Raw genomic sequence first — 25071 nt, 5'->3', positions numbered from 1 at the left:
CCTATTATGTTTGTCCTCATTATGTCTTTGTGTTTTTATTTTGTGGTCTCTCTTATATTTTCTGAGATTATGTTTTTTTAGTTGCATTTTATTTGATTGTTAAAAACCTTTTCAGTGTGTTTAAATGTTGCTTTTTTATTTCTATTTATTTCTTTATTACTTCTTTGTAAGTATTATGGTTCTTGTACTATCTGAATTTGAGAGTTAGGGTGCAGGAGGAGTGTTATTTTGCTAATGGAGTATATAGGTATAATCTCAGTCTGACTCTAAAACGAAACCTGTCCTTTGATGCTAAGAAGTAAGTAAGCAAACTGATAAGATCTTCAGTCATGACCAATGATCTTCCTGAATCACTCCCTCAACAGTGGACTTTAACCATTCATTATCATCCAACTCAAGTGAACCTTGACCCTCTGGATCTAGCGTGCTACACCGAGGGATAACAGCGGCAGTGAGAAAAAACTTTAAATGTTTCCTATTTCAGTTAAATGACATTTGTTAATATGAGGGCCTGTGGATAAATGAGTTAAAGCTTTACAACATTTGGGCAAGGTAAGTGGTCACAGAGTCAAATCAGGTGTGACATCTGAATCAAATGTGTGTGTGTTTGTGTGTGTGTGTGTGTGTGTGTGTGTACAATGTATGGGTAGGGCTTTTTCAACATCCATTTTGTTTTCCTACAAGTTACTGTTTTCACCCAAAACAGATGACGCAGAACATGTTTCAGGAGGGGCTGTACCAGGTGTTTTTTAAAGAGACACCCACAACCCGCCCACTGACCCAGGTTACCAATCAGGGGGAGCTAGTCAATGGCAGGATTCAGCGTTGGTTTGGGGCTGTAGTGAACACCAGACTGTTAGTCGCTGGGGTGAGATACTACTTTCTTGTGCTTGTCCAAACATTTGGTTAATGTAGTTTTTTAAGCTCTCTGTTTGCCGGATTCATTTCACATGTTTCCCCTTAGGTGGTGCAGATCCTCAGTGCCTTAGCTTGCATACTAACCACAGTCATTCATGCATGTGTGAGCTACAACTGCTCTGTCTCCATGACAACACCAGTGTGGTCAAGCCTATTTGTGAGTCCACATCTGCTTCGACTGATATACACTCTGCAAATCTACTGAGTAAGAGAGAGGGTCAAATACTGGGTCATAACTGTTTGTGTTGTTACAGTATGCGGCTGCTGGGTGTCTGGTAGTGGAGGTGCAGAGGAAAGCCAGTAAATTAAAGGTAAATACTTAATGAGTAACTGAGTAATCATTTCTAATGCGACCTTTTTGCTTGTTTTCTCATGCCTCACCTAATTTTTCACTTAACAGATTATCTCATTGATGGTTCTGAACGTCTTTACTCTACTGTTGGGTTTCTCTGCTCTCCTGGCCAATAGCCTCAGGTCTACACATCCTGTCGCACTCAACACAAACCAACAGGTGTGCAATTCTATAGATACTATTTACATTCATTTATATCATAAAGATTGTGTTAAGATGTTTCTGTTTGCCTTTCAAGAGATCCACCAATACAAGCTGGGCAACACTTTTCTAACTATTATGAAAAGCTTGTTTCAAATTCTAGCTTTATGTCCTGAAAGTGTAGAAATAAACGCCCTCTGAGCTCTGATGGAAGTGTTCTCCTAACTCTCTCTCTCCACTGACTTCTTCTCACTAGCGTGTTGGTTCATATGTTGCAAAGGGGAGCTCCATAGCATTTACTGTTCAGTGTTTTCTGGCATCAGTCTACATTCTTTTCCTGTCGGGGAGAGGCCTACGTCGCTACAGTCAGCCCCATATTCAGGCCTACAGCCGCCTCTCACAGGTAAATCTAATAGGACAGGTCATGATTAATGACTGGTTTACCATTAACTTAGGCGCTTTGGTCATTTCCAGTTCAATGGAATACTTTTTTGAATAGTCAGGAATACTGTTTAACTCTGTCGTTTGATTTAGCTGATGTTTTTGTGTACTTTGCTGTCTTTTGGGCAGGATCCGGACGGGCCTCTACTGGAACAAGGGGAATTCAGTCTGTGAAACTGAAAGACTTGAAATGACACTCCTGTTTTGTAAACTCAAGTTACTGTTGTTGATCAGGGTCTGTATGGTTGGTATGAATAGCTTATACAATCCTGATTGTGGAAATTGTTTTCGTTATTGTGAAATTATATGTCACCTGACTAATGGCTCAGTATCGCTTCTCCTTTGGGATCCCCAAAAACTTTCCAACAGCAAAGTTAAAACCTAAAAATGAAAAACAGCTTGTTAAACAAGTAATGGTGTATACAACACACAGCAATGATTTATTAAATTGTATTAAACCCTAACTGAAAATATATGCATATTTTTTGAGTTGAGCAATCTCACTGCTCTGTGGTGAACACTAGAGGGCAGCATTGCCAGTGATTTGACATGTTGTACAGGCTCATCCACAAATCAACATATTCTGTTTAGTGCAAGAACAGAGAATGCACTTTAGTTGCAACAATTTGAATCAGGATGAGACATAAAACATACTGAAGAGACTTCTGGTTAGGCATTGCTATGAGGATATACAGTATATTGTACATCATGTGTGGCATGTATATATATGTAAGTGTGGTTGAAATGTCGGTAAAGCTGGATGTGTGGTCATCTTCTCTTCAGAATATAAACATTGTCAGGGAGGAGGCCACTTGTTGTGAAACAGTATGATGTGTGGATTGTGAATTCACTGTTTTAATCTATGATCACTGAGTGTAAATAGTATGTTTTAATATGTTTGCATTGATCTCTTCAAATCTCCAACTTATCCAAATTTCACAACAATTACCTTAACGTTAATTATAACCTCAACCCAACTATAGCACTAACCTTAACCCTAAAACCATGTGTACACCCCCTAAATTTGTCACTTTAAAGACATAATAAAATGTCATAATGTTGCAAAAATGTCTTCACTTTTATGGTCCAAAACTCAATTTGGTCCTCACAAAGATAGATGTCCAAGAGTACACAGAGTCAAGACACGGTGAAGGATGTGGTGTGTTTGAGTATTTAAATGATGGAAGATTTCATTAAGAATATAAAGCAAGGTCATACACTCATATAGCAAGCACACACACACACACATAAACAGACTTGTGTGAGTGAAAAAAAATCACAGAGGAGCTAGTTTCTCACGGCATGTCTGGCTAACAGTTTCCAGCTGTTGCCTGGTTGAGAGAGCTGCTATGGGAACACACCAAGTACAAAGAGTAACATGGGATTCATTAGTAAATGGACACAGAAGGAGGATAAAAGAAAGCAGGATGACGAGGTTGGGTGTCCTCACAGAAACTGACAACTAATTCCTCTGGTAGAAACAATGTTTCTATGTGGTTAAGTATTACAACTACTGTTTGTGTGCGTTTGTAGTCTTGTGTAGCATGATGTGAGGGTACATGTTTAAGTTGCACAAACAATTTATTTGCTCAGATGTCTGCATCTCCTGCCAGTACTTTTCATGTTGCATTTACATGAAGAGAAACTGTTGCGTGATCTGAGTTAGCAGCCAACCATGTGACATAGTGGCACGCAAATCAGAAAAAGCGGCAAAATATGTGGGGGAAAAAAAAAACCCTGTGTCTAGATGCATCTGCGCAGCTGTTTCATCTTGTACTCTGCATGGGTGATGAGTAATATCTTTTATCTTTGGAGTGTATCTTCCTTTTGAATCCACAGGAAATCCTCTCTCTCCTTCTCTCATAGGCCAGAGTGTTAAACGGGAAGCGACTGAGGCCTGGATGTGATGACAGGAGAGTGAGTGTGTCCGGAGGAGTGGAAGTGGTGACTACATGTGGGGATTCCCTTTGATAAGTCTGACTGTTACTCTGACCTTTCAGCAGAATGACCTGGAGGGATTTGATCTAAGCCACCTGGGAGCAAGTGAATGACCAAATAACTTAAGGAAGAGAGAAAAAAAAAAAAGGACAAACGCATAATCTTGAGAACATTCATCAATAATTTATTTTTCTTACTCTGAAGAACCACCACGGCTTTCTCATCTTGAAAATTCATCATCAATTTCCAACAACACAGTTTTGAAAAATGTAAAGTTACTATACAAATTTTTAATAGAAAAAAGAATAAATTAACTGTGGAATTCTGTTTTTTTTTTATCAATTCCACATTTTTTCTACAACACCTTAAATTTATTGTTACAGTTGAACTGAACTGATAAAATCAAGTTACATGCTCTATTGTCTGGTAGGGGAAGTGTTCTACTATTAAACTGTCTGTTAAAATAAGCTTCATTTTGCACATCTGGTATTGAATCTATTGATAACAATGAAGAGATGTCTAGATCCTACGTGACAAAGCAGTAACTGGTCATTTTGTAGCACCTGAAAGGGTTGTTACAATGTCAGAACTAAAAAAAAAAACAATACTGGTTCATATAAAATGGAAAATTGTTAAAACAATGAATGTGAATGTTAAAAACCCCACAAAACCTTACAGCGCCCCTCCGTACATACAGATAAAGACTGATAAAAGAGTTAGTTTGTTTCTCTTGGAGTATTACAAAAAACCTCATACATTTTTTTATGGAGCACAGAAAATAAGGTATGTTTGGAGCTACAGAGGGAGGGGACGTCACACTTCTTCACATCGGGCTCAGAGGTCAGAGATTACCACAAGGTTAAAATGGGACTTTCTGGGTGCGAGAAACCACTCCGGAGCGAGACCTGCTAATGTTAGCGTAGCGTGGTCGGATGCTCAATGTCTTTGGGGTCTTTTTTTTGTCAGTGGATCTGCAGGGCATGCATGGGATTGTGTCTTTAGAGCGCAAACAGTGGGCAAAGACTTTGAGTGAGCAAAGCAGGGTCAAACTCGTACTCTAATAGGTGACTTGAATACACAGAGTAATTCATTCATATGAGACTGTAACCAGGGAGTGCTGGTTCCAATCCTGGGTAAAGGCTAATCAAATTTGACAGGGCATGGGTGGACAACTCTTGGAGAACCAACCATGCAGGGAGAGGGCTAAACCTTCAGATTACAACAACTGATGTCAGTGCATAAAGGAAACACTATGAGGGACAGGGTGAGATACGTTCCATTCCTCCCATGCCATAAAGCATGTTACACTTTTTATCCAAACATAATGGTGCTGTAACACTGAAAAAAACATGTCCACTTCTCTCTATAACTGAGATGTAGAATCTGTCATAATCTTAGTAAAGTTAATATTTGTTGAATTCAGATTGTGCGCAACAATGAAACAATATTGGTTAGGGGAAGATGAGGGAGACAGCTAAAACATGCAGAGTTCTACGTCCTTCGTACAAAACCAGGTGTGCTTTTCTAACCCTGTTCTGAAGATCTGCCTGCTGATTGGGATGTGTGACAAAATAACTGTCTCCATTTAAAGGTATTGTTTGTTTCAGTTGTCGCTATGGCTTCTCTTTTGCACCTGACAGAGGGGTATTAATTAGTCAACCTGAAATTGTCCATATGCTAATAAAAAGAGCACTATCGTGTAACACCTTATCTGTGGTTTTTGTCTGGTTTCCTTTTATGCACTTTGATACAACTTATATTAAAATATTGAGAGTGGAAAATGAGAACATACTAAAGCCCTCATAGACACTATTGTGCTTTTATAAAGTATGTTTGAATAATTACTACAACACCTGATACCAAATCATGGATAACAGAAGTCTTTTAAGTGTCTTCTGGCTACTCTGCCTTGCTGCTGTTATATACAAGGGCTACAGACTGTGGAGGTTTATTGTTAGGATTTGAAAGCGGTTTGCAGATTGAAGGTGTGGCTGGTTCAGTGCTGAATTACAGTAAAAAAAAATGTAGAAGCACCAACATGTTTGGCACTGATACACTTGCACTCATGCGTGCCCATAATATGAGGTGTTGTGTCAGTGTGTGTGTGTGTGTGTGTGTGTGCCGCCGGCATTGAGTTCAGACTGTCTGGGTTCAGTCAGGCGCTCCTGTCATGCTGAAGAGATGGACCAAAAGATGTGAAAACACAGTGCTACAAAAGACTGACAGACAGTCAGCATGGTGAGAACCGGTATAGAGCCAAGACCAAAGGAAAAAAAGAGACAGTAGTGATTAAAAAAAGACAATTCACTGTAGAGATTTATCACTGAACAGCCTCAATATCAAACACATGTAACGCCAACAGCCAATCATGTTTTACTATCACGGGTGAAAATTAAAAATGTATAGAGGTGGATTCAGAATTCTTAGTATTGATCACAATGCACCATGTGGCCAAACAAACCGTTGTGGACAGAGAAATCTTATAAAGACCAAAGACATTAAATAAACATGAATGATGAAGTCACTGAAATAAGCATAGATTAATGCCAAACCCAATAACCACAACTCCAAATTCTCCCTATGATGCACTAATAATCCTTTACTCCAGGCATCACAAGGCAAAGAACATGGCCAAACGCCTGCTTCGATTCACTCTGTAGATTCAAACCAGTTCATATACTTGTACAATGTTTGTTATTGCTATAGTCCTCATCAATATCCCAGATAGAGTCCCATGAACCATCCTGATATCGTCACTGTGAATTCACTCTCATACAGTTGCAGTTACTTTTCTGCGGGGGCACCAGCCCAGGGACCCTGGTATGACCAGTAAATCCCGTTGTTGTCTTTGGTTGTGGGTTAAACTGAGAGGAGTTGAATTTGTCACCTAAATGTTTGTTAATCCAGATTATTGTTTTTTAAAGTCTGTGTCATCTTCTCTTTTTTTTATATAAATATGCAGGGAGACATAAACAAAACGACAAACAACATTAATGGGAATAATGAAATCCAACACAGTTCATCTGGGCCTGGAAATGGGGTTTAAACTGGTGGCTCAAATCCAGCAGGTATCCTCTGATTGGGTGGCAGTGCACTGGAGTTAGTAAGGTTGGGGGACCAAAGATGAGATATGATACAAATCCTGAAATGGCCGATGTTGGTTCTGTTGAAATTTGAGTTGTATGTTTGATATTTTTCTGTGCTCTCTCTTCCCATCGCTCCTCCCCCCCTTGCCCCCTTCGCTTGTGTGCAGAGGGTGAGTAAAGAACGGGCTCCGTGGTGCTGTACGGCAAAAAGTTTGACAGCATTTCTCAGTCTGTCCTGTGAAATCGACTCTTATCAGAGCCCAGCTAGCGTGTAACTGTCCAGCTGAGCTGTGATAGAGGGCTGTAATAAAGAAGTGGTGAGATGGATGGAGGCCGGGATTTAGGGAGGAGGGAGGCTCATGTTCAGTCCGCCAGTCCGTTCAGGGCAGGGTTTTTGTAGGGGCCTTAAGGATGAGGTTGTTGGTTGTCGATGGGTAGTAGTGAGGGACAGTGGAGAGGCAGTAGGAGAGGGCAATGGGACTTTTCTGGGCCCTATAGGAAGGTCTCAGACCAAGGTTCCAGGTTTGGCCTTATCGTGTCCGTACCACTGCACATCTGCCAACTCTGAACACAGGGGGCTGCTGAGAAAACAGCTGTCACTGAAAGACCTGCAGAAGAAGACACATGGCCTGGATAAGACTGACTTCTGAGAAAAGTGTTTTATTCCAATAAATAAATAAATTCCAATAAATATTCCAAATACTATCATCTTCATCATATTTATCTGTCTCTCTGTTCATCTGCTCCTGAGATTGTTTGTTTGTTAAACAATGTTCTCTGTTACAACACATACAGCAGATGGTTAAGTATTTTCTATTAGTAAATCCTGTAAGGAATTAGCCACAGTGTCAGTATCAGACCACAGAGCAGAGCACATGCAGAGATCACATACAGATACAGCCAGGGAAAGAGTACATGACACAGATTCCTCCACCATCAAAGAACAAGATTGAAACTGTCCCCATTCCCCATTGTCAGTCCCCCACAGTTGATTATGTAAGTGACTAGTAAATATGTTGCATAATCATTTCATAATTGTGTACAGGCAGATTTCTATGAATAAAAGCCGGATTGTGAGTGAATTTGGCACTGCTGTTATAGATTATATTTTTGCTTTAAGGTTGTTTTTCTCTCTGTTATGCTGCTGCTGCTGTGTTTTTCCAACAGTACACTGCAGGTATAGACCATTGGGAGGCCGAGACCACAGACAGTACCTCTATGCATCAGAGCTGGGCTGAGGGGGAGACTGACAGACGTCCTCAGTAGGAGAGCTGTCTGCTGTGCCTCTAAACCAGGAGAGAGGACACACACACAAGGAAAGGAGGGTTAGTACAGACAGAAAGAGAGATGAGAAAGAGATGACAAATATTAGGTAGTGAGAGAGTTTTTTCCAGGAAGAAAAGGTGATCAGAGGGGGCGAGAGATGACAGGCAGAACAGAGAAAAAAAAAAGAATAAAATAGGAATAAATAAGGAACAACGATGCAGTGAAGGAAACACAAACAGCAGAACAGGATGAAGTCAAAAAGAGTGACATCATTTGATTATGAGTATGAAAAAAGGTTTAAAAATAGAACCCAAAACCACATAAAAATCATTCTTTAGGATTAGTTCAACAGTGAAAAACAATATCAGCTGAAACAGATACAACAGACAGTCAAAGCTTGTGAGGATGTTAGAGTGAGCTTTGGATAAAGATTGAGAGAAAGAAGCTGAGTAGCCAAGATTTGTCCCATATTAACGTAAATTCTTATCTGGCTTCAAACATCTTGTCACCCTGATCTGCTGCCACGTGTGTTGGTGTGTCTCTTACCCGCTCTGCCAGTTGAGGATGTGCTGTGGGCTACAGGGGGGTGTGGGTGTGGCTGCGTGTTCGCTGGAGGGCGTCATACTCCTCTGGCTGTGAGGGGATGCAGCTATGGGTAAAACTGACAGTTAGTCATGCTAAATGAGATACAGCACATGCAGTATGAGCAACCATATACACATATACAGAGAAGTGTGGAGAAAACACACACATGTGAAGGGTAAAGGAGTTTCAACTATGCTTCACATATGGGGTTTGGGGTGTGTAGCCTCAGTGTCACAAAGACCATTTGCCTCAGGGGTCATGTGACACAAAAGTCACATCACAAAAAACTCAACTCAACTAGTGTTCTCAGCAGTGGCCCCCTTAGAAATGTTGAAACTGAATGGGGCAACTGAAGATCTTGGGGTGGCACACCAAAACCAAAAGAAGGGAGGGTCCAAAGCGGCTGGCTAGCTGTGCACTTGTTATTTAATTTCATGTTAACCATTATGAAAAGTATACTTTATTTGAATGAATGATCATGTAAAATATCCTGACCATGTCATTGGTTCTCACTTCTTGTTAGAACATCTGAAAACACACATCAATCTGCCCCACATGCTTCATTGGTGCAGTATGTTGGTTATATACACTGAAGGTTGTCAGTTTAAGCTTTACATGGGGTATTACTTTTTTCTATATTTGCACTCAAAAAGTTTAAGTTCAAATGTATTAATCTCAGAAGCCTGTAGAGTCACTAAATGCCTCATTTGTGCAGCAGGCGCTCTGTCTCATAATCTGAAAGTTGTGAGTTTGAGCCTCATACTGGACCTTTGTAAGGACCTTTCAATAAACTAACTGTTTGTTTACCTAAATAAACAACGACAGTCTGAGACTTTTATCTAACACGTGATGATACTCTAACTCATATGAGACTGGGTTTAATGTGAACAAACGAAGAAGACTCACCTGGTGAGCCCTTGGCGAGTGTTCCTACTCTACTCCCTCGACCATGTCCCAGGGTACCTTGCTGTGACCCTGTCTCGGAGGAAGTAGATCCCGAATGTGAGTGACTCCTCTCTTTCAGGCTCCCTGAGGACCTCTGGTACCAGCACCGCAGCTCTTCAGACACTGCCGCCCTCCCCCCTCCTCCGCCTCCACCACCCTCTCTCCCCAATGACGGAGTCCGTACAATTTGAGAGCGTGACGGCGTGAGTCGGCCGCTCCCCTCTCCTCCTTCCTCTCCACCCCAGGCCTCCTTGTACAGTCCCCCGGCCGTGTAGGAGCTGGAGGTCTTGAACTGGGCCTTCACGCTGTAGTGGCCCTCCTGATCGCTCTCCAGGCTGCGCACCACCACGGGGTTGGGGCTGCCCTCTACGTATAGCGGGTACTCCTTAATACGGTACTGGGAGGAGGGCTGGCTCTGGCTGTGGAGGTACACTCCATGATGTCCTCCTCCCACCCCACCTCCACCTGAGCCTCCACCTGAGCCGTTCTTAGCAGCCAGGTTTGGCATGGAGCCGGAGTTAGAGGAACCCAGGTGACCTGCAGACCTGAAAAAAGAAAGGACAACACATACATCAGTCTCATTACAGGACAGTTCATTTCTTTATATATAGTACATACTGCCAAAAGGTTTTGTAAAGAAAGCCCAGCATTACCTGTGTCTTTGCCTCTGCCTCTGCCTGGCTTTGGAGGGTGAGTCCTCTCCCAGAGTAGAGTAGTTGGGGTTGCTTCCAGGGGGTCCACCAGCGGGATAGTAATGCTCTGAGCTGCTTTGGCTGGTGCAGGATGAGCAGTCGTCCAGTGGGTCAGAGCCATTGGAGCTGCGTCCTGGGCCCAGGAAGAAGTCAGGGCTGCCCAGTGTGCCCAGGGTGTGCGGGTGTGCATCGGGGTCGGACGCCAACAGTTTGCCCTGGGACTCAAGGCTTGAGCTGCGGTTCCTAAAGTGCTGAGCGAGACTGTGCAGACGTGTGGGACTGATGTCCACTGACCTGTAAGAAAAAATTTACAAGTTAAAGTTAAATATGGAATTTTTATAGTACCATATAATCTGTAATTTGAAGGAACCAGTTAACAATTGAAGGTATAAAGACAGACCTAGTGGAATGTACGTAATGTGGAGTCCTGGTCCTCAGGTCTGGGGTCGACGGCATGCTGGACTGAGAATTCCAGTGAGGGAGGCTCCTGATGGGGCTGCTCTGCAGAGAGTTACTACCCCCTGCCTCTGCACTGCCAGAGCTTGGGAAACGCCTGTGACTTGACAAAGAGGCAAGGAAAATAAGCAAAATGTATAATCAGTTTTAGTACATATATACTCCTTTCACATGGGCAACCTATGTATGATGCCCTCTACTGAACATTTGGTCAACCCACATGAGGCTTGAGGCACTATTGCAAGGCTGCTGCCACAATTTTGATTAGATTAGTTACATTTGAGATGACTAAACACTACCTTAAATGCACCTGCGGTTGTTTGAAGGATCAGTGTGTAGGATTTAATGGCATCTAGTGCGTCAGAGAAACTATCAAGGTCTTGAAACCCACAAAACACTTGACAGGCCCTATCTACAGCCATTGTTTTGTTTGTCTGTTCTGGTCTACTGTAGAAACACAGTGGTTGAATATGGCGGCCTCCGGGGAAGAGGACCTGCTATCACTGTAGATAAAAATTGCTCATTCTAAGGTAGCGAAAGGACAACGATCCTCCTAAATGTTACATACTGAACCTTTAACACTTAATCAAAATAATTCTGACCAGCCTCACACATACACGTCAACATACAGTAGCTCTATTCTAAAGGGCTAGTTAGGAATACTGCCTCATACCTGGAGTGAGAGGAGCGTTTCTTGACTTTTTCGTAGGGCTCATCCAGTGACGATTCACTCCACATCTTGGGTTTGATGGGTGATTTATCGTAGTCAGAGCGTGTGTAGTGCAGGTGTCGCAGGCCATCCAGGGACTGCGGTGGAGGGGGCCGACTGTGAGATGGTGGTCGAGGAGGGAGGCCCTTGTGAGGCGATGCTACTGGAGAGAAGGTGGGGGTACCTGTAACTTGAGGATCATCTGAAATAGAGTAATAATTAGATTAAGTTAGAGGCATTGAGATAGGACATTTAATAAAATCATTATCATGAGCCATGACTAATGTGAAAGATAGAGACTCACCATCATCCAAGACCAGTGCGTCGGACAATGAACTGTCTTCAGAACCAATATTGGCCTCTACGGGACAGAGAAACAAAGACAACAGATTCAGGATCATGCAATTATAACAAATCTTACAAATCTTTAATCTTTAAAAAAACATTGGAACATGTCAATTTTGCTATGTGTGGACTCTAAACAGTACTTGTGAGCAATACTGCTGTGTCTGGTGGCAACCACAGCAAATAGAAATAAAGAGATAAGAGGAGGATATTAGTACCCTCTATGATAAGCGACGCCCTCTGTGTAGGCTTCTTGCCAGAGCGGACCCGGTACTCATTGATAGAGTTCTCAATTTCCTGGAGCTTCTTCAGTGCGTTCAGATAAGAAGTCTTCCTCTGTTTCTTCAGCTTCTTACTGCTCACGTGAGGATCACTGGCAAGACGCCTGGCTGCCTCTGTAATCTGGGACTGAATGGCAAACTCCCGTTCCAAACGCTCCAATTCCTCTTCCTGGGATAAGAACACACACATACACAAAACATGAGTGCAAACTCTGAGTAACACAAGCACAACGATACTGGATTGGCTCACAGTTTTAGCAACAGAAATCTATGCACAATCCAAAAACAACAAGGTTCAGTTTGCAGACACGTATTCAGACTGTAACTCTCCCATGCAACGTATTTGGTTAGAGACACACACAAAGCATTGCCAGAGAAAACACACTGAGGAAATCATTTATCTGTGCTGCAGCCCTGCTTTTTCGCACCAATGGATATTTACTATTGAGAAACTCAGTCCCCCAATAATAACACCTCTCCATCAATCCATCGTCCCCTACTGTTCAGTTCTCCTGAGAGTTGTGGAGCAGAGACTATTAGATGAACCAAGTAAAACATACTATGTCATGCCGCAAATGTACTGCATGTATGTTTACTATACCGCAAAGTGTATAATCTAGATACTACAGTATTTGGTGTAGTATAGTATAGTAAAGTATAGTATAGTGTAAACTTGTGAACTGAATTTATATATAAGAAAATAAATTCAAGTCAATCCTGTGACACACACTGAACAATTAATTGACATATTAAGTGCAATATCTAAAATCACAGAAGCTGCAATTTTTGGAAAAAGGTCAAATGTGTGGCAAAGCAGCATTATAATGATGGATGTAGTGCTCCAGAGATGCCATCTTATTTCTTCTTCTTATTCTAAAACATCACATCATCATGATTTTAATAGATTTTTCAGTGAAAAATAAAATTGGAATGCGAAAAGGCTCATTGCCCCAAATCGTGTATCATATCGCAATCCCATACCATTTATTTTAACCATACTGTGCAGCCCTACACACACTGTGTACCACAAGCATGTAATGAGTGCACTTACATATGTGAGAACACATGCATGATTTCACTTGCCTCCAGAGACAGAACGATGATGTATTCGCTTGGGTCAACATCTTACTGGACTACCTCAGTTCTGAGGAATCCCTCTCTCTAACAATCCCTTCACACTACCACCAGAGCTGCTTCTGTATCTGTGTGTGTGTGTGTGTGTGTGTGTGTAGGAGTTTAAGGTGTTCAGTCTAAATTAAGAAAAGATATTTCTGCTTGCAAAGCAGTTTTGTGATATTGTGTCCCTGGATTATTTTCAAAGAATACAACCTCAGCGACACACACCCTTACACACAGGCCTGCACACTTACAGGCGTGCACACAATCCTACTATCACCACTTCCTGTGGTGAGAATGCTGCCAGACTATTTTTAGAAGTTCTGCTGCTCTGGAAAATCTACCCGTGGCACAAAAAGACAGCGAGGCAAAGATGCAGTACAACTACTTTTACAAGGTCCAAGACGTCTCAGACTGTGGCTTTCCACTGGTCTCTGTTTCCTTTGCTCAAATAGGTTATAACTTATCATTATCTCAATTGTCATTCCCACTATTATGTGAGTATTAAGTATTTGGTTTTAAATTAGGTTAATAACCCTTGATATGCATTGTATAAACACCAGTTTTGATCTACAATGCCCATACTGTCCATAATGAACATTACAACTGGGTTTAACACTCTTAGCACTGCATTTGACAGGTATTATGTATTTGTTTCAAACACTGACACCACTAGATTTTACATGATGATCTTCACTTCCAGAAGCACGTATCTAATATCTCCAAGACCGCCTTTTAAATCAACTAAAATACCTGGTGCATTAAATGCGCTATGAAGTTGACTAGAAGTTGATTTGTTTTGGAGTGTGATAAAATGCTACTGAGGAAAACAGGGAGTTGGAGCTTCACCTCTCCCTTAGGAAGAATTTTCTGCTCATCCAGTTTAAAGGCGGTACCAATCTTCCGTCTCACTGTGGGCGGCTCCTCTCCTGGATCCAAAGGATATTCCTTAGGTAGCTTTCCTGTCAGCTCCTAGGAAAGAAGGGGGACAAAAGGGGACAAGGAAATAAATTAAGTTAGAAAAGAAGAGCTGAAGAGTTTTATGGTTTTCAAAATATTTGCCAAATTAGCCTGTGTTTTCTCATACCGCCTCTCTGATACAGATGCTCTTAAGTTCCTCTAGTCTCTGTCTTAGTGTTTCCTCCAGTGCATCCTGCCTGGCCCTCAGTGCTGCCAGCATGTCCTTCTTAGCTGTCTGGGAGCTGTCCGATTCCTGAGAGCCTGCAGGTTACAGACAACACATAACATGAACACAGGAGTCAGGCATGTGTGTGTGTATGTGTGTGTGTGTGCCTGTGTGTTTGGAGTGTGTGTGTTTGCGGCAGATTGTGGAGACGAGGTAGAAATTGTGTGTGCACCTGCTAGCTTCACAGGATGTTTACAGGGAAGTGAATGGAACGTTTTGATAAGGGAACAGAGTTTGGTGTGTTTGTGCGAGTCTTTCAAGGAAGGGGCAGTTTAGGACAAAGTCTGTGACGCACAATCTCAGAGGCCCTGAGATGCCAGTCTTGTTTGCAACATGCCTTGTTGAAAACAACACATACACTCCCCCCACACGCACATTCTCTCTCTGTGTTGCTCTCTCAATGACGATATGTGGTTCACGGTGAAACATAACAAACAATATGAAACTAACCAATGCGACAGTTGTGTCAGAGAGTATTTCTAAATGTCTTTCTATTGATACAAGATATACTTTATTTAAAGTCAGTGTTTCTGCATCTATTGTTTTGCAGGTACAGCCATATTTCTGTAGCGCCTCATTTGCAGCCATGAAGGGTTTCAAATTGATCAGACAAACTCTTATGATCTAGATCTGGCTATTTGGACAACCACAGTCAGACAGAGATGTGCTGGCTGTGGCAGAGATCGGAGGTGCATAGATGTGACATCACAGCTCCTGTGGGGGGCGACTTGAGAAGAACAAAGAGAAAATGGTAGATTAGGAGGCTAGGAATGGATATCTGAGGACATAAAGGTAAGGGATTGGGGAGGGAGCGGGGTGATAGATGCATCTATACCTGATCAGTAAGATGAGCTTTGGAGAGATCAAAATAAGGAGAGCATGCAGGACATTATTACTGAAAGAGAATAGTGTTCTTCTTTCCTGAAACCACTAATTGATTCAGCAGGGTTTGCTATCCTCTAAATAGTGGACACATGCTTGCCTCATAAATGATGCTGGTTTGGTCAAGTGCATGCCATTTTATTAGTGAATAATTCAGCAGTAGCTTACCAGGTTACAGTACATGTGTTTCTATTCAGCCCAATTACTGCACCCGCTTTCTGATTCACTTTACATGGCTGTCTGGGTTTCAAAGGGCATTTTGCTCTTAATTCTAAATTTGGTTCATGTACAAATCTTCCTGACACGCTTTTTACTTGTAACAGCACAGATAAGCATTGTTTTAAATGCTGTGGCAAAGTTGTACACTGACCCGCTGCCCTTTTAATTCCCTCACCCACTAAATTTAGAGGGGGCTGGGGCCTCTGGAGGATGAGTCTGTGTGACATGGAGGGTGGGAGTGGTGTTCTATACATACAGAAAGACATTGGGTGGGGTGTGTGTTTAGTGTGTGTGAGAGAACATTCAGCACAGAATCAATGGCCTCTTTCCTGAAGCAGCTGTTTCTGTCTCTCCAGTTGTCAACGAGACTCCCCCTCACCATCACACACGCAAACACAAAGACAAATACACACACATATCGACGTTTCTCTCCCCCATAGTCTCGCAAGCCCGCTCACACACACACACACACACACACACTGACCATGTACTTACCAGAGGAAAGCAGACTGCCACTGCTGCCACTTATAATTTTGCCCTTGCTGCCCATGTTGGCCAGTTTGGAGGTCTTCAGAGTTCCTGTTTCTGTAAGGTCTATAGCAATCTCACTCAAACTCCGTGCTGCATGGATCTTAGACTGGACAGACAAAAATGGAGAGGCTCTGTCAAAGCACATCATTAAGCAGTTTAACTGTAACACACATCACTGATGCTTGCTGACTTTGCTGTATGTCTTGTACATTACTAACCACGCCTATGGCCTTGTGGTGCATTACTGACCTTGCTCTGCTTGCGGTCCAGGTAGAACTGGTGTTGGCTGATGGCCATGGCCCAGATGGACTTGATGAGGGCAGGACAGGCGTACCACGTGTGCACAGCGATGCCACTGTGACCAAACGTCCTTCTTGTCACCGACGCCCTACAGTTGGAGCGGACACAAGGCCTCCTTATATACACTGAATACAAAAAGATGACTGCATATTTACAACAGTGAAAACGTTCCCACCTGACTACTCCACCAACACAAATACCAGCAAAAAATATTGGAGGCTTAAGAGAGCAGACCCGATAGAGACTTTTCTTTTTTTTGCAAAGCCACACACGTTGTTCCCTATTGTTTACTCATCCTTATTTAAACACACATCTGTAGCTGAGCAACAGACCAGCTCACCCTAATGACAGCTTCCTTTAAAGAAAACACCACTGCTCTCTGTTTCACCCTGTCTGTCTTTTTCTCCCATTCACTCCCTCCCTCCCTCTCTCTGTCTGTAGAATAACACTCCAAATATATAGCCATGTTAAATAAACACAAGAGAGGTCACTTCCTCCACAAAACAGCTATCACGTAGCCATCTATCCTTCTGTGGTCAACTATCAAGGGTTTACTCAGTGTGTGTATGTGTGTGTGTGTGTTTGTGTGTGAAAGAGCACATGTGTTTGTGCATGTGGCTCCACAAGTGGGTTAACAATCTGCCTATCAATCTGTGTCAGGCTCCACCGGGACATCCCCAATATCTTGCTCTATTGCCAAGACAAATGCTGCAACCATTACTGAATTAGATTCCGATCTCTCCTTTCCTGCCTTTTCCTGCACTGTACCGCATGTAGTATGAATCTTAACACATTCACATATGGCACAGAGGTAATTTACAGTAAAAGCTACTGGAATATGTCCATAACTGAAGAAAGGTCTACCTCTTCCAAATAGTAGCTGGACAAAATTCAATAGCAATAACATTCAATCACTCAAGGGGAACTGGTATGAGATTATGATCATCAAACCAATAAGTCAATCATGCAATTCAACACTAAGTTACCTTTAAAAAACAACAACAAATAATTAAACAGTTTCAACAAAAGCACTGCAGCAAATTGACACCGGCTTAAAATTGTGATATAAATTTACCTCCTGGGGTCATGAACTTCTACTGAAAACTTCTTCTCTCTGAAGTAGAGATTCTCCAACTGACGCCATTGGAACACCTGAGGTTCAGGAGAAACACACACTCTTCAGGGCTACTCACACAAAAACATGCTTCACATTAAATCCACACAGCCTTCAGCCAAATCCTCTTCTCCCTTCTCCGTATGTTCCAATTTGTTGTTGTAGAGAAAATGCAATGGATAAAGAGGAAGAGGAGAGAAAAAAAATGAAGAAGCTGCCGAAGAGGAGGAGTTAGGAAGAGAGAGGGAGGTGGAGGGAGAGAAGAGAACCTAGTCTGGAGCTCTGATCAGGTCCAGACCAGGCGGTCTTGTCCGCAGTGGATCCCTTCGCTGGATGACCTCACTCTGAAGAAAGACAGTGAGAGGGAGGAGGCTTTCTTTCCTCTGCTCAACTTTTCTTTTTCGTCTCCTTTATGAACCATCAGCTCCTCTTTAAATGTAGCCAAAGCCAGCTGGGCGAAAAAGTTTCCCCCAAGACGTACTCCATAGCATGTGTGTATCTTGAATCCTCCCAGACGCAGGGGAACAGAATGTTAAAGAGTTGGTGGGTGTTCACCATCTGTAGGCATGTGCATGTGTGTGTTGGTGGAGAGAAAGTGTTAAGTTAACTTTCCTCCTCTCGTGTAGCTTTGCGAGAAGGGCTGTGGAAGGGGGGGGGAGTTTATGCCTCCCCTACTCCTGACCCCTCCTCCCTCCCTCAGGGACTGTGCTTCCTGCTCTGGGCTATGTGGTTGGGAGGTGTGTGTGTGTGTGTGGTGTGTGTGTGTGTGTGTGTGTGGTTGTGTGGTTAACAAGGGTCATGGAGGAGTGATGAAGGTGTGGAAAGAAGCCCTTTCTGTGGCCCCAGCAATTGAAGTGCCCTTGCTTTGTTTAGTCAGACCCTCTGTGTGCACCACATACACACACTTGCAAAGTCTGAGGTCTGTTCTTTGTTAGAGAAAGAGTGTGGGCTTATTTCAGAACAGAAGTGGGCCCACGTCTATCAGCTGGAGTAGATATGCCAACACACACACGGCACACACACACACAAACCTCGGGATGTACACTGACCAGCCATTAGTAAATATGAAGTAAAAAAAAAATAAACCTAAGCTGCAAGAACTGACAACAGAGAAAAGAACAAAGCAGAGAAGACCTAGCCATGACAGGATACGGGAGGAAAAGAGGAGAAAGGGAGCTAAGGGAGGAACAGGCCACAGCCCAGGAATTTTAACAGCCTGGGAAAACAATGGACAGAGGGACGAGGGGGAGGTGTGGGAGAAATATTATGAAAAAAGTAAACAGCCTAATGTATGTATTAATGTACTGTACATGTGTGTATGTGTGTGCATGAACAAAGAAAATCGCCGCTCTTATCAAAACTGTTGCTGTACCGTACATTTTCAATGGAGTGTGAAGTACTAATGTAGCATGGTGTTAAATATAGCGGAAGGGGTAGATAATGAGTGGGTGACTGTAACACTACTGAGTGTGTATGTGTGTGTGTTATCCACATATGGGTCAGAGCTGTGGAGATAAGATAGGTGTTTGTAACTGTGTTAAGGCACGAGACCACTAAAGCTGTCCTCCCCAACAGCAGGAAAGAGCTGCTGCAATTTTGGACTGTTTCAGGATAAGTTGCACATGTGCAAGTGTGCAAATAGTATTAAAATATATATTTAAACAGCAGTCACGTGATCTACAATGAGGTGCAATGAGTGTCACCCTCAAGTTTAAAATTAGACATTTTTGTTGTGATTCTGTGCTGTTTCAGGTACATAAGCCCATTGTATTAATGGAAGCTCTGTAGTCTTTATGGCCCTGTCAATAGTGCAACTTCGAATATCTGATAAAAAACATGCATGCAGTCGGTGGGTGCTTCTGTTCTTAGGGCAAGGGTGGTGCCTGTATGCATGCATATGCTATAAATCCTCTTCCTTTTGACTATAAAACACTCGCACACAATGGCACAGACACACACACACGCAGAGGAAGTGACTGGTCATTATTCATAAACAACTGGCTGCTCATGTGCACAGACCTACGTCTGTCTTATAATGATGTCTGTACACCCGAGCACACATCCATTTCAGATGAAAAGGTCAGATCTGATAGAGTGTAAAGGCCTTTCTTCGGTGTAGCGGACTCCGTGGGGATTACGGGAAGAATAGAAAGTTTAAATAGCACAGGCCAGTGTAACTGTAGTGAGGCCAGACATTATTCTTCTCTAGAACTGGACCCAGGGCTCTCAAAGACTATTGTTTCACCCATGGGTGGGGCTCTGGTGTGCAATACTATATCCACCAGTTGTCATGGAGATGCAGATACACTCTGGGGGCACTTCCTGTTGTTTGTGTTTTGGTTGTGGTGTTTTGGAGGGATGACATTTATGGAAAAACTAATCAGAACAGGCTGCATGAGCCTATTTGCTCTAAATGAAACACAGACAGAAGCTGACTTAAGTCAGTGGATGTGTGCTCTCAATCCACTTCGGAAAAAAACATCAACATGCAGTGACATGCTTGTGAGATGACATTAATTTAAACCATAGTTTGCTGTGTTTCATTGAACCTTCTTGCGGCATCTTTACAGTGTTTACAGAAGATTTAGCTTGAAGTCAGTCAGTCAGGCAGTCAGTCAAGACACAGACCCTATAATCTCTGCCTAAATGAGTTAGAACACTCTAATGAGGCATTAGTATGGTGTGTGGTACCCGTCTGTGTGTACTGTATGAGTGTCTGCAGGAGACCGGTAAGTAAGTATTTTAACATCCCCAAATAAACGCGGTGGGTGCGGTAGATGGTCTGCATTTAGACACAACAGGATCTACCCTCTTAAAAAGGCTAACTAATTAAACACAAATGCCTCCAGTACACACACACCTATTATACAGCACAACCTGAAGTCACTTAGTCACTTATTAATGAATAAAAAAGGTTTCTGTTGTGAACATAAAACATTTTTACTATGACAAAAGATGGTAATTGGCCCAAAATGCCTCATAATTAGTGTTCTGCCTACACCTCCCTGAGTCACAGTGATGAAAACTTGAGCACGGATAAGCTAGTGATTACACTCTGTGAGTCACTTGTTACTGGTACTGGACCAGCTGGATGATTGACTAATCACAAAATATACTGCTCTTCCTCTTGTTTGTTGAAGTAGCGATGAGTCTCAGTATACATATGGAAAGCTCCTAGTGACCTCTATGAGTGTCTCTTCCTGTGAGACACTTAACAGCTTTGGAAAGGAGCACCACCCACCTTCCTTTGTCTGCCTTAAAAAAAAGAAACCTTACTGTGTCCAGTGGGCTTTTAGTTAGTCTTGTGATGTTGCATTAACAAGACGTGCAGTCCACAAGTCTTTTTTTGGGTCAAGCTTCTTAGACTACTATCACACTTGCACAGTGAAAAAGGCCTAGTCTTACTTTCTCTGCTTCCAACTGTGTGTGTGTTACAGTCGGGGAGAAAGAAGGAGAGGGAGAGAGGGAGACATGGGAAGAAAGCGAGGGGGTCAGTACTGAAGATTAACGGAACGATGACTCACACCGACTGTTGCTATGGCAGCTGAATGCTTGATAAGTCTCTTTTGTAGAAAGGCTATTAACTCTTTCTTCTCTCCACCTCACTCTAAAATACCCTCTCCTTCTTCTTTCTTGTGGCATTTACCTCAGAGAACACTCAAACTTGCGGTTTTTCACTCTGTCAATATACACTGTGTAGTTAAAAAACACACGCTTGCCGCATGTTTTGGCGTTTGTGTATCTGTCAGATGTGCGTTTGCCTTTTTCACCTAAGCGGTTACAAAAGGGAATGAGGCAGGGAATGGGCTCAGTAGTGGGACATTTACACTGGAATGCACTAATCAAGACAGACACACACACACACACACACACACAATGAGCACAATGCTAGTGGCAAACAGGAAACCTGTGGCATACAGGAAGTACTCATCAGGAAAGTGAGTTCAGAGTTCAGTCTAATTCCTGTGTGTGGGCGTGTACATTTATAAGCGTTTGTGCATTTACGAGCAACAGAGTTATCAGTGTACGTGTGTGTGAGTGTCTTGGGGGGTCAGTCAGTATGCTGGGATGCTGTTAACTCCATTAACACCCAATGAGACAAGGGTGAATGCCAGAGATCAAGGCCCTAAACATGACTGGAGGTCAGAGGTGAGGTGAGAAAGGCTTTGACAGACAATCCACTGGGTTCAGCGACAGGGAGGAGGACGCCATTCACAGAAAGGCAGAAATAAAAGCAGGACAGGATGCAAAACATTCCAAGACTGAATGTCTCCAGACAGTGGTATTTGTACAGCATTGTTAGTGCTTTTTCCAAACACAATATCCTGACTCACTGAATGGAAAAAAAAGGACGGTGACCATGGAAACAAGCCCAGAAAGATAGACAGAAGACGTTTCCCTTCTTAAGTGATGTGTAATTTCTATTAACTAACCACTCTTTTTTAAAACAAACAATGCATGAATGATGCGGCAAATATTAGAAGATATCTTGGAGGTTATACATTTTACACAGAAGCAGAACAATGTGTTAACAAGGCTTTCTGATAAATTACAACCATTTGCAGTTTTGAAAATTACACAAATTCTACTACTACTCAACTAAAGCTCATTGAAAGAGGGACAGTTTAGTTTGTGGTGGAAACAGATCAGAGGGAGTACCATCTCACCTTCCTGGGTTTGACTTTGTCCTGGTGGTCATACTGAAAGATGCCTTTATAGCTCAGACCCAACCACCATGGGATCCCCTGCTTGTCCTAAAACACAGACAAAATATGCCTCAGGAAAGGTTGTACATGTGTGTGAGATTGATAGAGACAGAAAGACAGTAGAAAGTACAAATAGCTTTAAGCTCTATCATATCTCCAAATCCCAAACTGCCTGCTTGCAGGTCCAGAGTGAACAAAAATGTGTGTGGTGCGTGTGTGTGTGTGTGTGTGTGTGTGTGTGTGTGAAAAAACAAAAAGGCAGAGTAGTAAAACTGTACCTTTACAGCATAGTAATGTACTCCATATGTGGGCAGAGACTCTACAATGCTCATATAACTGTGAGGAGCAGAAAGAAAGACATGCAAGGGTTACAGAGAACACAGCCTTCCATACAGTGGACAAACATGACCAGAGATACATACATACACTTACTTTACAATAGCTTGCCCTCTGGACTGCCCATTGAGCTTCTTGTAATGCTCTATGACCCGCTCTTCACTGTAAGACAGCAAATAAAGAAAGGAACAATTATTAAGACGGAGAAAAACAAGAAGAGGAGAGCTTGGGCAATGTTGCAGCAGCTATTCTCACCAGTAGGCCAGAGATGGGTGCTCCTTTAGGGCCTGGGTGGGCAGAGCAGGCAGCTTTTTCAGGTCAGACCTGGTTGCATCATTACTGGGAGGGAGAAACCACAAGACATGGTCACAACTGCTTTCTGCGAGAACAACTATTCCCTGCTGTTGGCTTATACGTTCAAAAACTGGTAGAAAAAAAAAACGCTTAAAATCTGAATATTTCCTAGAACTGTCTTAGAAATTAAATGTTAACTTTGGAAAAATGGTGGGAAAGGAGCAATGTTTAGTCGAGAGAGAGGGATGAATGCTGATGGCCTAAAAGCTCCCTATTTCAGAGGCAGGGTGCTGTCTCAGAACAGCTGCAGGGACTGCAGTACACTTGGAAACAGAAGAGAAAAGAGGGACAGAAACACAGACACAAACACGATAAGATTAAGAAAGATAAAAAGACATAAAAACAGGGGTGGCGGAGGAAATGTAAAGACAAAGACAGAGTAAATGAGAAGAGAACCACGCAGAGAGCCAGAGAGACTTGGCCCCAGATTCAGTTTTCAGACCTCCAGTGGCAGGAGGTCGTAATATCCCACTTTAATCCCCTAGCCTCTCTCCAGCCTCTGCCAAGGCTCCAGAGGATTGGGGAAAGCCCTGGGAACATGACAACCTATGAGCTAAAGCCCTGGAAGAGATCCCATCCATCCTGTCCGGCTGTTCTTCAATGTGTGAACGCATCTGTGTGTCTGGACTGGTCGATATCCATTCAAGTAACTACTCTATTAGCTACTAATGTATATGAGACTGTATGCACAACTATGGCATCGCAAAGGGCAGTCAAGAGTTCTCCGTGCACTGTGGCTTTGCGATGTGTTCATTTCACGACGTACTTAATCATTTATATTCTTAAAACCTCTAAAATCATAAAAAGAAGGCAATCAGAATAAGACTCATAAGGCTTATTCCACTAGCGTCAAGAAAATGACTCTTGGAAATTCTTGGAATAAATATATTTGTATTCGACAATGGAAATATTACACACTTAAAAAAATGACATGATATATGTGCAGATGGGAGGGTCAATAGCGCTTTTAGGGATGCGAGGTATGTGTGTGTGGGTGGAAGGGGGGAGGTGGGTGAAAGGAATGTCTCCAGAGTGTGTCACATTCCAGCCCTCTGCAGGATATTGTGTTTATTTACTCCTTTCACCGGTGGAAATGAGGTCAGAGGTGACGGCTGCTGTAGTCTGTTATCTGTGCTACAACAAAGGGATGAGGGGATGAGAGGATGAGGGATGGCATACATTTAGGCCAATAACACACAGATGCGCATTTGAAGAGCCACATGTGGAACGTAACTCACGTGAAACTCTTGCATGACTGGAAAGTTCCATAGCTATGGGGTTTAACTACTGTGAGTTTCAAGACTGATATTTTTATTGTTGATAGCTGTTTCTTTTTTTGGTGACATTTAGGACATTTTTTAAGTCCCAATGGAGAGCCCTGTCTTAAATTGGAACGGAATGACTGTAATCATAGACAATAATAAAGATGTAATCCATGCTTTTCTTATGAGTGGCAGCATAGGCTAAAAAGAGTGAACCAAGGTGGAACAGAGATGGCAAGAAAGAAGAAGGCACGGATGTAAAACAAAGGCAGTTCTCAATGATGCACCTCAATGCTCAGGGGAGCAGAGGAGCAGACAGACCACTAGTATCAGTTCTACTGTCCCTTCTGAATCAAAATTCATTAACCCAACCCTACTGTCACTAGGGAAGAAACTTGGAATATGAGTTCACTTTTTCTTCTTTGGTTGCTAACATCTTCTGAATGACGTCTTAATGTTCTGATGTCAGCTGTGTGGCAGTATGTTGAGAAAGTCAGAAAGTGTTTTCCTCTACATATTCTCTTTAGTTACCAGGTGAAATATGTTTTTTTTTATAATCAACTCCATGATCTGTCCTCTAGCACTAGTAGCTACAACCTATACTTTCTTAAATGTACATTGCATAGAATTATTAAACGTTACTGGTGTGCTTACCTGGTGAAATCACCTTTCGCCTCCTGTGGAACAAAAAGGGAAATAAAAAAGTAATATGTGAGCATTGAGCAATGACCATAAAATGTGTGTTTATGTTCTGCTTGCATAGGTGAATGTGCAGTCAGGCGTGCTGTGCTGGAATCAGATAGAAACATTAAACCTCCATCTGGAGTGAAACCTCTAAAGGCCTACAGAGCAGATACCTGATACTGTACATCTGCACCTGCATAGAGGGCACACTCTCACACACACACAC

At 42.5% G+C, this 25071-nt stretch overlaps 2 protein-coding genes across 10 annotated transcripts in view; one reads left to right on the top strand and one right to left on the bottom strand.

The window, feature by feature from the left end:
• Positions 1 to 433: 433 nt before the first annotated feature.
• Positions 434 to 2896, top strand: si:dkey-30c15.13 (uncharacterized protein LOC558731 homolog). The gene is made up of 7 exons (XM_035665448.1): positions 434 to 552; positions 707 to 868; positions 965 to 1075; positions 1173 to 1229; positions 1319 to 1429; positions 1668 to 1814; positions 1982 to 2896. Exons 2-7 carry the CDS (start codon positions 707 to 709, stop codon positions 2024 to 2026), a joined length of 633 nt encoding a protein of 210 aa, XP_035521341.1. The 5' UTR covers positions 434 to 552; the 3' UTR covers positions 2027 to 2896.
• Positions 2897 to 3951: 1055 nt separating this feature from the next.
• frmd4a (FERM domain containing 4A) overlaps positions 3952 to 25071 on the bottom strand; it is a 70762-nt gene continuing 49642 nt past the window's right edge. For 3 of the 9 annotated variants that reach the window (XM_035664658.1, XM_035664655.1, XM_035664661.1), the window contains exons 7-24: positions 24816 to 24838; positions 22801 to 22884; positions 22642 to 22707; positions 22488 to 22545; positions 22171 to 22257; positions 17465 to 17541; positions 16339 to 16480; positions 16054 to 16195; positions 14359 to 14492; positions 14121 to 14243; positions 12093 to 12324; positions 11834 to 11890; positions 11494 to 11731; positions 10765 to 10923; positions 10326 to 10658; positions 9634 to 10217; positions 8689 to 8791; positions 3952 to 7484 (exon numbers count right to left, since the gene is read on the bottom strand). In XM_035664658.1, the coding sequence (XP_035520551.1) occupies positions 7382 to 7484; positions 8689 to 8791; positions 9634 to 10217; positions 10326 to 10658; positions 10765 to 10923; positions 11494 to 11731; positions 11834 to 11890; positions 12093 to 12324; positions 14121 to 14243; positions 14359 to 14492; positions 16054 to 16195; positions 16339 to 16480; positions 17465 to 17541; positions 22171 to 22257; positions 22488 to 22545; positions 22642 to 22707; positions 22801 to 22884; positions 24816 to 24838 (2745 nt within the window). In that variant the 3' untranslated portion in view covers positions 3952 to 7381. Of the gene's footprint in view, positions 7485 to 8090; positions 8163 to 8688; positions 8792 to 9633; positions 10218 to 10325; positions 10659 to 10764; positions 10924 to 11493; positions 11732 to 11833; positions 11891 to 12092; positions 12325 to 14120; positions 14244 to 14358; positions 14493 to 16053; positions 16196 to 16338; positions 16481 to 17464; positions 17542 to 17772; positions 18205 to 22170; positions 22258 to 22487; positions 22546 to 22641; positions 22708 to 22800; positions 22885 to 24815; positions 24839 to 25071 lie in introns of those variants that run through there. The other 6 variants (XM_035664656.1, XM_035664663.1, XM_035664664.1 and 3 more) reach the window with 5 other exon arrangements.

This window comes from Morone saxatilis, unplaced genomic scaffold, assembly GCF_004916995.1.
Source record: "Morone saxatilis isolate NCDOM2014 unplaced genomic scaffold, NCSU_SB_2.0 Contig2, whole genome shotgun sequence".
Taxonomy (NCBI): domain Eukaryota; kingdom Metazoa; phylum Chordata; class Actinopteri; family Moronidae; genus Morone; species Morone saxatilis.
The sequence above is the reverse complement of the archived record's forward strand: the minus strand, read 5'-3'. Positions and strand labels throughout refer to the sequence as shown.